Below are 13,153 nucleotides of genomic sequence, written 5' to 3'. Positions count from 1 at the left end.
AGTGGTTTTAGTGTTGCAGGCCTTTCAAACTACTCTCATCCAGGAACAATTGTGATTCAAACAGACAATATGTCAGTAGTTTGGTACATCAACAGACAGGAAGGAACCAAGTCGTACCTCCTTTGTTGAGAAGCACTCAGAGTCTAGCATTGGGTGATTTCTTTCAATCACCTTCTGATAGCAATGCATATTCTGGGGAGATCCAATGCAATAGACAAACTGAACAGGTGCATCCCTCTGCCTGGTCTGTCAATCCCAGAGTAGTAAAAAAAGATCTTTCATCGCTGGGGCCAGCCTTGCTGCGACCTTTTTGCATCGCCCCTGAGCACCAAGTGCAGCAGTTGCTCTGTGTCTCCCCTCAGCGGGCTCCTCCTCTACCATCAGAGTTCAACTAGCGGCTGTCTCAAACTTTCATAATGGGTTTAAAAAATGTTCTTTAATTTATCATAGCCTTTGCAAAGCATTTTTAAAAGAGACCTTGATGTTACAACCCCCGTATAAGGATCCATATACACCTTGGGATTTAAACTTAGTGTAGCAAATAGTTCATTCCCCCTTTGAGTCTTCTACCAACTGCAACTTGAAATTCTTGTCTTGGAAAACTATACTTTTGGTAGCAATAACTTCTGCCAGATGGATTTCTGAAATTCAAGCTTTATCTTTCAGACCACCTTATTTGATATTCTACAAAGACAGGGCTTAATTGAAAACAAACCCTTCCTTTTTCCCAAATGTGGTGTCAGAAAAGAATATCAATCAGGCAGTCAGTCTGCCAGTATTTTTTCCTAATTACTCAAAGGGGAGTACTGTTTGCATTTGTTAGACATTCACAGACAATTACGCTTCTGTAGTCATAGAACAAAAGACATAAGGAAGTCTGACCAGCTGTTATTTTCCCTTTGCAAGTACTAAAATAGCCAGTAACCAAAGTCACTTTATCTAGATGGCTAAATGATTGTTTCCTTTGTATACAACAAGAGGAAAGTTGAATTACCTGGGCCTGTTAAGGCATAATCTACCAGAGCAGTCTGCACCTCAGCAGTGTTCCAATCTAAAGTTTCCATGGACAAGATTTGTGCAGCAACAACATGGGCAATACTGCATACCTTTATTACTCCTTACAAATTGGATTTCGTCTCTAGGGAAAGAGTAAAATTTGGTTCTACAGTGCTCAGGAATATCCTTCCATGAGTCCTCCCAAGATCTAAGGTAGCTGGGGACTCTGTCCCACAGGTTACTGAATAAATGGAGACTGACAACATCAGATAAAGAAGTTATGTACTTAACATAACGTTCCATCTGTGTTGTCCATCTTCATTTATCCTGGACTCCCCACCCTCCATCCCCATCCCTTTCAGACCTCTTGATGGAATGATTTATTTATTATTTACTTACTTATTAATTTTATTTAGCATTTGTTAACCATGAAAGTCTGACTTGGAACAAAGCCAGTTTTCAATGGAGGCCCGTGGAGAAATGCTCCAGATACATGTCTTTGAACATGGGAGGAAACCCACACAAATGAAGGGAGGACATGCAGACTCCAAACAGAAGGCAGTCCAGCCGAGAATCGAACCGGACGACCTCTTGCTGTGAGGCAACAATGCTACTGCTGCACCATTGCGCCATCCAAAGATTAGGACCAACACTTTATGGTCCTAGTTATTAATTTTTTCACCTATGATTGCCTCCATGAAGGTATTAAAAGGATTACAATTTCCGTCTTTTTCTATCTGCAAACTTGATCTGAAGTAATTGGGAGATGAGCATTCTAGGCAGGACTTAAGCTTGAGAGTTTTTGGTCCTCACTGGCTGTAGTAATGGCAGAATCAGTTCCGATATTCGGAACTGAACCCTCAGGTCAAGGATAAATGAAGATGGACCACACAGATGGAACGTTATGGCAAGTACACAACGTCTTTTTTACTTGGATTGGCTTTCAGTTTCAGTGGGTACATTTTTTAACAAGTTTGACTAGTCCAGTTTGTTTCAGAAAAGTTCTTTTTCAAGCGCTCATAGTGGATCCCTGGAAACCCAGTGTTACAGTGGGCATACTAAGTCATTATTTGTGTAAAAGTTTGAAAATGTTACTTTTTGTCAAACATGTTTGAAAAGAAATGCTGACTTCTTGTGACAGAAGTTACAAAACACTGCAGAGATAGTAGAAAATAAGGTAATTGGGAGAGGAGCACTCTAGGCAGGACTTAAGCTCGAGAGTTTTTGGTCCTCGCTGGCTGTAGTAACGGCAGAATCAACAGAGGCCCAGGGAGAAAAGCACCCAGATACATAAGCATGCAAAAAAGAATCCACAAGCCTCTCTCCTTAACTTAGAATCCAGTTTGCTATGTTAAGTTGGTTTAGAAAAGATTCTTAAGTTGTCATTTCTCAAAACATTTCAAGCTTAAACATTTGATTACTTAACTTTAATGTTCCACTATTGTGATTCTGGAGTCAGCTTGAAAGTCTCTATAACTTAAGTAAACTCAGTTTAAGCATAATATGTGGTGTTTAAGTTTGTGTAATTAATTCTGCAATACACGATTTATCTATTTCAGGGTTGTGGGTGTACTAGGGACTTTTCATGTCATTCAGCGGTGGCAAGGTAGAGAAAATAGTCGTGAGTAGGATGTGAGTGTGTTGCTGGATGCATGCACTTTAACACTTACACCTGCAGGCAGTTTTGAGGGTCTTCATTTTGCCTGTATCAAGTCTTTGGGATTTATGAGGAAACTAGATCCGCTAGCTAAAACCCACAGGGCAGTCATGCACATTCTGCAAGAAAGTGATGCAGCAAATTAGCTGCTGTGCTACCACACTGACCTTCATTTTCCTAAAGCAGCATTTTTGTGGAAATTGCTAGATTTCATTGGAACTTTACAGTATTTATTAGGCGAAAAAAAGTGATCTGGTGCTTTTTATTGCTCAGTATTCTAAAGGACTGTTTATATACTTCCATTTTCTATAATTTGTCCAGGTGGCCGTTTTATCTTTAATGACAGTATTTCACCATGCATTTATGCAAATAAGCTGCAGCTTTTTTGTGTTGTTACTAGGGTTCTTATAATATTGTATATCAGGTATTGGGCTGTTTAAATAGTGTTTAGAGAATTGACACATATATTTAAACAGACAGCATTTTTCACATTGTTGATATTGTGTTTTATTGGCAGGTCCAGTCATGCAGGCTACTCCATATGGACCAATACTTTCTCAAGGGCACCTTCACATGAACACAAATATGAACTTCATTCAACAGAAAAAATGAAGTAAAGCTAAAAGAAAAAGGATCAAGTTTTGGTCTTTTAATTTTAAAGAGCCATTTTACCCTGAAAATATTATTGTCAGACTTTTTTATTGTTTTATTTTGTACATAGCTGTGTAGTTTTTACTGTGCTCCTGTAATCATGATAAATTGTGACACAGGGGAAAGACTATTTTAATACCCCATTTTTGAAGGGGTTTGTTGTGTTTGTTTTAAAATGATAAAATGTAAAAGAAGAGAGTTTATAATTTAATTTCTTTATTCATAAACTCTGTTCATACTCTGATTGTGGTACACTTTGTTATTCCAGGACAAATTAAACAAAATGGAAGTTTTCTTTCCAACAGACATGAACATATTTTATCAAGGCTCTAAGATAAACAATTGAGGAATATAAATATATATGTGTATGGTTCCTTTTTTGTGGACTGCTCCGTAGCTCTTTTGAACTTCATAATTTTATTGCTGTATTTTCACATGTATGATACATTTAATATAAATCAATGAGACACTTCTGTCACTGATTCTAAGGACATCAGTAGACAAGAGGTGTTTTTTTCCAGTCAAATTTTTTTTGTCTTCTTTTGTGTATCAAGATTCTAAATGTAACGTATTGTCAAGTGTTTTATGTTCTTTTTCCCCCCAGCAAATTGTGTAAAAAGAAGCGCACACATGCATAAGTCACTTAAGCTGTTCTGCAGTGTTGGTTTCTTAAATGTTTATCCCTTAGTTAATTGTTAGGTGATATTTGTATTTATTAACTACTGGTCATTGAATGTCAAAGGTATTTTGATACAAGCACACCTTAATGGCTGCAGATTTGATACTTCAAAGAATAATATTACATCCTAGTTCATGAATGACTGAAGGAATTAATGAATTCATCATTCCTTGTTCTGTTGCCATACATGCCCCTTATAATCACCTTTTAGTGTCTTTATTGTCTGCTTTTTTGCATGCCTGATGGGGTACATTAATGGATGACAATGTAAGCCAATACATTCTGACAGATTATAAATGTATATTGTAAATTTTTGGACACAACAAAAAGCACAAAGTTAAATAGTGGCTTTAAAACAAACCTCAGTGGAATAAAAGCCTGAAAAGTGTAATAAATAAGAAAAGAAGGTTATGTAGGAAATATAATAGACATAAAAACACTTTAATAAAAAATGTGAATGCAAAATACTCTGTAAGTTGTACCAGATATTAAGGATTTAGGTTTATTGGTAGTCTCCAAATTGACAGCAAGACAGCACATTTCCAATATAAGAAACAGAGCAGTGTGACAAATAGGTTTAATATGCACCACTGTAGAATCTAAAGAACCAGGTATACTAACAGCCTTCTTTGTAATCACTGGTAGACCAATTATGGAATAAAACTTAAGCTTCTTCCACCTGCTGACTGGAGATTGAGGAACACTGGAATCAGTATAGAGGCATTGTGCTAAAAGGGTACATAGTATTAAGAATCTCTCATATGCTGGCACATTAAAACAAATTAACTTGTATAACAACCTTTATAAGGTATTAAGAGGTAAGTTATGAGCTACGAGAGCTACTTTAAATATTGACTGTAAAACCAAAATTGTTTTCTCCATAGCAATACATTTACCTTAAATTAAGGACGGTATCCTTTTTTTAAGATTGATTGAAATAATCCCCGTAGAATGGACAAGTATGTTACTCACTTAACCCCCAAAATATTAGAATAAACTGCCCATTGAGGTCAGAAACTGTAGCATTATGGATATGTTCAAAAATAAAATTGGGCAGACACGAGGGATAAAAAATATCCTTGTGATATTCATGAGTCTTGTGCTTTTAATGTTATAACAATCTATGCAGCAACCAATACTATCAATAGGCTTTGACTGTCAAATTTGTTGGATAACCTGTAGATAGTAACTAAGGATCATGTGCAAAGATTGCAAAAGAGTGTACCTGAAACTGCTTTCTTCCTCTTATTCTGAACACAATTATCCTCACTAACCCCCCAACAGAACAGTTGAACCACACAGTAAAACTGTTTGCTGTGGTGTGTGTGTGTTTAAAACAAAGACAAGCACTGTTTAGTATTCCTGGAAATACTTCTGCTCTTATTCTGAACATTTAAGTGCAACTGCCTCCCACACCCCATCCCTCAGTAATTCAAAAATACTATTTGTACAGGTGTCTGTTTTTGGAAAAAGCAAACAGCACTGCTCAGTATTCCTTTTTTAAACACCTTTACTAAATTATTACTTAAGACATAGGGCCACACACATTGCATACAGGCCTTCCCTTAAATCTCACTCCTCCTCCTAAACATTATGCATTTATTGTTCCAAGAATTCCATTTATTATTATGTAATTTGTTCTTTCCCTTTTCTAAATGTCCTGCCTCCAGTTATTTTATCTCCTTTACAGTATTCAGTATCTCAGTTACAGCTGGTTTAGAGTTTGGCCTCCATTTTCTACTAATTGCTTTTTTTTAGGCATGAGTGGGTGCATGTGTGTGCCTTCTGTGGAAGGTTGGGCGCTGGGCTGCCAACTCAACACCGTAAAACTTCACTGCCAATCTTGAGCGGACAGGTGATCCACTGTGGCGACCCCTAACCGGAAAAAGCCGAAAGAAGAAGCTTTTTTTGGCAACCCAGTAGCATTAAATTAGTAAAGCCTTACTTTGTGTAGGCAATTCAGATCCTGTAGCTCTGCTCCAAAGAATAATTTCCTTAGGTACAACCATTTGCTCCAGCAATATTTCTGACAGAGTACTCTGTAGGGAAGTTTTAAAATTTGCCAACTTTTTATACTCCAGAAAACATATTCCCAGTCATATTTGTCTTTCCCGTTACACCTCCAGCATTTCCTATCCACTTGAGCAAAAGTTTTCTGAAGTCTGCTTGGGGTATAGAACTACTTATGCAAACACTTCCAAGCAAAATTCCTAAACACTCTGAACTTTGTTGCATACTTGTGAGTCATATAGATGTCTTCCATTTGTTTCTTTGTAAATTGCCTTTCAGGTCTCTCCTTCCAATGTTTTCTAACCACTCCTGATGGAGTCATATAATTTTCATGGACTGGACACACTAAATTGGCCATAGCTGTGACTGTGCATGCGAGTGTGTTGTGTGGAAGCACTACTACAGCAGGACTAACCACCCAGCTGTGTAAGCTATGACAGTAGACTGTCACTATTGAAGTGACACCCCAAACTCATGTGCAAAAGTGAGAAAAAGGGGTTGTGGATGTATTGATATTATATGCCTTAGTAATTATTCCTTTTTTTAATAACATCTTCTGTAGACTTGACTAAAAACTCTACCAGAGCTGGTCTTTCACTTAACACTCCCCTACCCCTTTATGCCTGTTTTCTGATATCACTTCTGTTTGGTCTCATTCTTTTCTAATGCCTTTCCTTATCTAGTTATTTTCTTCCAGTATCTAGGTTTGTTTGCCAGTTTTCTTCAGTAAATTCCAGCTCCTTTCATGCCTATATTCTATACCCGCTACTTGCTGTCATCCATATAGGCAAGGTCTCCTTTCTCCATTTTCATGTTGGCTTAATTCTTATAATTCTTTATGAATATACTATTCTATATGACTGTTATTCATTTAATCTAAGCTATCCCTTCAAATTGTGTAATAATAAACCACCTTGCTCTATAGGGGGAGGATCAACTTATCCCCACATAACTTTTACCCTCTTCCCTCTCCCATGTAAATTCCTTCAACTCTTTAGTAATTATCAATCTGACCTATATATAAAACTAAAGAACTAAAAACATTTTTACTGTTTTTATATTCTATTGTATTTAGTCTCTTTCCACATATCCTTAGCTGACAAAATAGAATCCTTTTTTAAGCATTTCACCTAAATACTTCATCTTATGTCTGCATAGGTATGGGTATTTTTTTGTCCCATTGGACCTCATTGTTGACAGCTCGGCCCCCAGTATCCAGTGTCCACACTGGGTCTACCAGCTACTCTTCAACACCCCCCAGACTTGCCCCATTTTTTTTAAAGCTGGGGCTGGTCATGGATCCCAAGGATGTCACTGAGGCTTGGCTCATCTGTGCTTCTGTTGAGGGGGGGAGTTATGACCTACTCGCTTCCCTTTATCCACCCACCACACACATCTTTTTGTGTCTGAGGGCAACTCATCTCTTTGGACCATGTTCCCCTTAGGAAACATATCAGTAAATGCCTTTCCACCTGAGATGGGTACGTCCATCCCTTCCCTGCTGCTCCATTAGTCATCTGAGCTGCTAATCAAACCCGGGACATCTGAGTCATAGGGTTTATCCCTGTATGCCAACATAGTGGTTTATAAATATGGGTATTGATGAACCACTTCATGTGCAGATACACAGTTTGTTTATTGTTTTATCTTCATTAATTTTATACCCTGAAAAGACTTCAAATCATTACTTCCTACAAGAGTATACTCATCAGGAAGCAGAGTTCCTGTGCATCCTGTAAGAGTGCACTGTTCTTCACAGGAGACTTCCCTGCACTCCTGAAATAAGTATATTTGTCAGTGTTTCAAAGTCTAATTTCTGAAGTCTCGCATAAAACTTACAGTGTGGTGTCATCTACAAGCTATGATTTGCTAAACATGCATAGTAAAATGTTCAGCATGGGTGTACAGAAATGGAGTTCTTGAGTGTGTGCAAAACGTTATAAACAATGTGAGATTTTTCATGTTTACATTAATAATGCAAAAATGAAGTATGGTACTGTCACAGTGTTGATGGTGTATGCAAACACTGGATGTTAGCAAAATAATATTTATTAAGATATGGTGGGTTATCTTAAGACATTTAAATCCTTTTTGGTAAAGCAGTTATGACAATTGGCTATATTTTTCAATACTGCATTAATTTAATGAAAGATATGAGATCTACAGGAAAACAAACCGCCATTTTTACACAACATGAAGGCTCACAAAGGTGACACTGATCACTGCCATCTGACACACACAGTTTTGTAGATTTACATAAATATTGTCAGGCTATTACATATGTAATTTGCTTAGAATTTGCAACATCACTAAAACAGCAGTATGTTGCCCCTTCTTGTCAGTCTTAAGCAGATGAACAATTCAATCACTGACATCTTGGATCTTGCACACTTACAGAGAGATAATAATTTGTTTAATGACAATAATGATTTTTGGCATGCAAAATATGTTTTTCTTTCTTCTATCTGCAATATAAAAGCATATGCAGACAAACGTTTGATGCCAACACCAGTGTATAGCACACTGTCTACACCAAAGAGTTTTTAGTAGAAGATTTTTGGAGAAAAGCTCTCAGGAAGCAAATGGTCTCATGATTTTAAAGATCTCAGGAAACAAAGGTGTTAATTAGTCTGGTGTTGTTCAGGATTAAATGGCTTAAATGGTATCAAAATATTCTACAACACTAAAATGTCCTTTTTTTGAATTTATCAAGTACAAAATAATATCACATTCAAATAAAGATTAACTTTTCTTGGTTACCATGCCAGTCATATTCCTGAATCTGTGAGCCCATTATTTTCTCTGCCAATGGCTCTGCATATAAAACAGAGGGGAAAGATAATGCCCCTCTCTGGTTCCTCCATTCAGTCATAGCTTGTTGAAGAACCTCCCTGCCTTAATTCTTGCCTCCAACCCTTTATATGTCCTGTTAATTAACTACATTATTTTATCAGAGAATGCAAATGTTTCCATTCTCCAGCTCATAAAAGCCCTGCTGCTTCTATTGAATGTCTTTTCTGCATCAGGACTCGCCAACAATTGAGGTATTTTCTTACATTCTGCTTTCATTTGGATCAATGTTGTTCTGTACTGTCAAATATTTGCCTCCATTCCACAAAAAATACACTGAGCCATACCTATCAATTGTGGCTGCACCTTTGCCAGTCTCTTACCTTGTATAGACAAAAACACAATTATGGTTTAACATCAAAATGGGTGTATATGAAGCCAATTTTGAAGCGTCTTTAACTTCTTTGGGTGATACAGTCACCACAGCTTTCTTCTGCAACTGGTGACCCCCCCCCCAGTCTTTTAAAATACTGTTAAGAAAATCTTTCTAGATGTTTATCACTTTATTCCCACCTAATTTCCAAACTTCCATAGGAATGCCATCTGTTTCTGGTGACTTCCCTGTTGATTGATCATAAATCACTAGTTTCCTCTTTTCTCTTCCTGTCTTAGCTAGTAATTGTTGAATCTTGTTTTCCTCTAATCTTAGGTTAAGTCTCGTATATTGTTTTTTTTTTTTTTTTTTTTTTCTTTTTGTGCTTTTGCTTAGTTTCCATATTCATCTGCTTTATACTAATTGAAATTTCGCCAATACCTCTATAGGATCTCTGGTTACTTTTCTTGTCATAGGCTCTCTAGGTTTGGTAACAACCCTAATTCATTGTGCTAAAAGAATTTTATGGTCTGGAGTTATCAAAAAATAACTACTTAACATTTCTAAGCTCTTACATATTATCCAAGTAATCCCTTATTTTTCCTTTTGTGCTCTACAGTCATACTTCCTCTTGTTCTGAGAGAGTCACTTTATTCTGCAATAATTTAACCTTTGCAGGCCCTCTAAATCATATTCTTCGTGACATATTTCTCTCTTATTTCTACCATATTTTTAAACTACATTTTCATTTCATCCCACTCACTCGCTATCCCTTTGGAAGACATTTCTATATTCCCTAATTGAATAATTTCCACTACCCATTCCTTAAATTATACTCTTTTTAACAGGTAATTAGGAAGCACCAGTGTCACATTCTTACTTCAGTACCCTGCATCTTTGTCTTAGTGTTTATCAGTGGATGATCTGAAGTTGTTATTGGATGTGTATTGAAGCTTTCCATTAAATACACTTGCTCCTGTGAAATATAATTTCTATCCATTGTAACCCAGTTATTGTACCTTGAGGAATAATATAAAAATTTTGTCCGAGTTCCTGCTACTGAATTCACATTTCCATCATTCTTCTCAGTATTCCTGTTATACAAAAAAACACATTAGTCTGACACTTGACATGGCTGTAGTTTGTAACTGCTTAGCACGTCAACAAGCTGATGTCATTCAGACTATATCTCTATATCACCTTGGTCATTGACTGTACTTGAATTCCCTATGGTGTGCTCTGTTGTAATTAATTATAGTGTCAATATTATCTATCTCTCAGTTATCAAAGTATATTAAATTATGGACCAAACTTTTCATTCATTGCTACTTTACCAATGGATTTTACAGTACCATTTTATTGCATTATCACAAGCAAAATAAGCTAGACCTTTTTGTTATTGTTCCATTTTTTAGAAACAACACTGGGTTTTTCAGAAGACATTGCAACCTCTCCATCCTATGCCCAGTCAAATTTCAGTAGCCTTGACCCAAATAAGTAACATGAGATGTTTATTTGGAAAGACAGCCCAAAGAGCATGTTAGTAGCCCACCTCAAGGCCATCTAGCAGTAGAATGAGATGCATCACCAGATGAGTTTAGAATGTCACAGAGTAGTCCAGTTCTGTGATGTAGACTGATGAAGCCTTAAATGCTATCTTGATGACCCAAGTTTGATTAGCACCTCAGGCTCTGCAGGAACCATGAGGAAGGGGTGTAAATGAGTGGTTTATATCAGCATCACCATCCCATGGGAAACTGCTGGGGCATGTGGCAGAGGTTGAATTGCAATTCTCGGGCAGGAGAAAAGCTACCACAAGTTAGTAAAGGAGGAGGGTAGCATGAACAGGCTGATGTCATGGACAGTGATGCTTGTTATGTCATCTTCATTCCATACACTTAAGATTCCCTTCACTTGCATTTTGCAACTATTATATGATGCCCACTCCAGTTCCTGCCCCTTTTAAAGGTGGAGTGGCAGTCTTAGAGGACAAATGACCTATCCTGGAGATTAAGGGCCCACCTGCAGGGTTGCGACAGGATTCAGCCAGACTTTTGTCTGAATAAATAATAAGGTAATGGAGGGGTGTTTGACCATCTTTGAGCTAACAGACTCTATGGTCTTTCTCTCTCTCTCTCTCTCTCTCTCAAGAGGTAGGGCCCATCTGCAAGGTCATATGAGGAGTCAGCTGGAACCCTTCCTGATAAAAGTGTGTACCTAATGAGCAGGTATCAGTGGCCAAGGGAGGCCTAAAAATGCAGTTGTATGATGGATCATATGAGACTTTTTCACCAGTCACGAAAAAAAGAGTTCTGTAAAAATATTGCTATTTCCAAACTCTGCAGTGAGAACAGTGGAGGCACAGTAAATAAAATACCTGCAACACATGGTATGAACCTTTCTCTTAATTTCAAAACAGCAGGTGACTCTTCATTTTCATCTCTTTGCATGTAATCTTTAACTCAACTTATTTCCCCCAGTTCTCAAAGAAAACTTCCTTCTGACTGTCCTTTGCAACCTTGATTCAGAAGCATGCAAGGTTTGTGTGACTAAAATGTACTATGTCAAAACTCTTGTAGAAATGTTTTTAGTGTTTCTGTGTCTGGCCAGTCTTGGAGACCAAGCCCTGTGACAGTTATATTTCTAACAAGTCTTCTACCAGTTTTATTCAGCCCTCTCCAATCAAACTGAAGAAGAATAATATGCAAAAGATCAGCTTCTTAGGTCTGATTGTACTTGTCTCATAAAAATGTGTCAGTTTTCTGATTCAAATTTTATGATCATTGTGAGCAGCAGTGAAAATCTTTGTGCTCTGAATATTATGATTACAGAATCTATATAGCACATGTAATAGCCTGGTGTTATTCTACCTGCTCTTATTTTTGTTGACCCTCTTCTCAGGAATAAGGCTTCACCCCTTAATGTTGAAATGGCAGCTTTGTCAGTCCCAGTTGTCACTGTGCAAGTAATCAGGAGATTTGTTACCCTTCCAGCTATTGACTATCCTCCTCTCAGTAGCCATTAAAAAACATTGGAATCAAAATCTGAGTCTAGATACCAGATGCATGATCCCCTGAATTTGGGGCTTTGGGTATTAGCACAAATGCCTGCTATTCAGGCTTACTTTTCACTCTCATCATTTTTTTCTGGCACTTGCGCATACATCTGTTTCTTCATCATGTTTTCTTAGTCCAGATATAGATGTTTACCCTGTGAATGGAAGTATTGCCATTAGTCCTACCAGCACCAGACCTCTAGAACCCTTCATGCCCCTATTAATTTTCATGTCCATCTGCCCACAGAGTGTAGTTTTGTAGCACATCTGGTGGTGATCATCCATTCTTTAGTCTACTGTTTCTTCTGCACAGAAAGTATGGGGTTTCTGGAGGGAACTGCTGTCTATATTACAGTCTTCTCCTCCAAGAGAGACCATGCATGTTACCCCCAGCCCATTCTGCTGCTTGTATCCACTGTATACCTTTAATGACAGGAGCTATGGGCTTTAACTGCTGCACTGCTGCCATCAATACTTGATGTGTAACACAACCAGTATTATTTGCATCTGAATCATACCACTAGTAACCATAAATATACAAAGAGCAAATGTTTTTTAAGGCATATGGTAAATGTGCACTGCTACCATGGGTAATAGTCAAGTCCTGCCAAACCCAAATGATTTTTCTACAATACAGCTACAGATCAGAGCTATAGTCAGGGGCACTCCAGGATTTCATCCATCTCAAACTAAACGCAACATGCCCAACATTATTTTTATACACTGTAACTGAATCTCACCCAACATTATTTTGTAGACACACACACACAAATTTTTTTTTTCTAAAATGGAGGAGGGGGCTTAAATAGTAATTGTCCAGCATTATTGCCCTCACATCCCAAGTTTACAGTAATGTTGCTACCAATGCATGTTGTGGAAAAATAGTGGGAAAGGTTATTTTGGACAGATTGTCTGGAAAGGTTGGGACATGAAGCCATATAT

At 37.5% G+C, this 13,153-nt stretch overlaps 1 protein-coding gene across 1 annotated transcript in view; it reads left to right on the top strand.

Moving 5' to 3' along the window:
• Positions 1 to 3,830, top strand: part of TUT4 (terminal uridylyl transferase 4) — a 3,240,181-nt gene extending 3,236,351 nt beyond the window's left edge. The window contains exon 31 of the mRNA XM_044086854.1: positions 3,171 to 3,830. Within this exon, the coding sequence (XP_043942789.1) occupies positions 3,171 to 3,265 (95 nt within the window). The 3' untranslated portion in view covers positions 3,266 to 3,830. The remainder of the gene's footprint in view (positions 1 to 3,170) is intronic.
• The last annotated feature ends 9,323 nt before the right edge of the window (positions 3,831 to 13,153 follow it).

The sequence above is a fragment of the Protopterus annectens genome, chromosome 10.part0, assembly GCF_019279795.1.
Source record: "Protopterus annectens isolate FY-2018-M chromosome 10.part0, PAN1.0, whole genome shotgun sequence".
NCBI lineage: Eukaryota > Metazoa > Chordata > Ceratodontiformes > Protopteridae > Protopterus > Protopterus annectens.
Note: the sequence above shows the minus strand (reverse complement) of the source record. Positions and strands in the feature narration are given on the sequence as shown.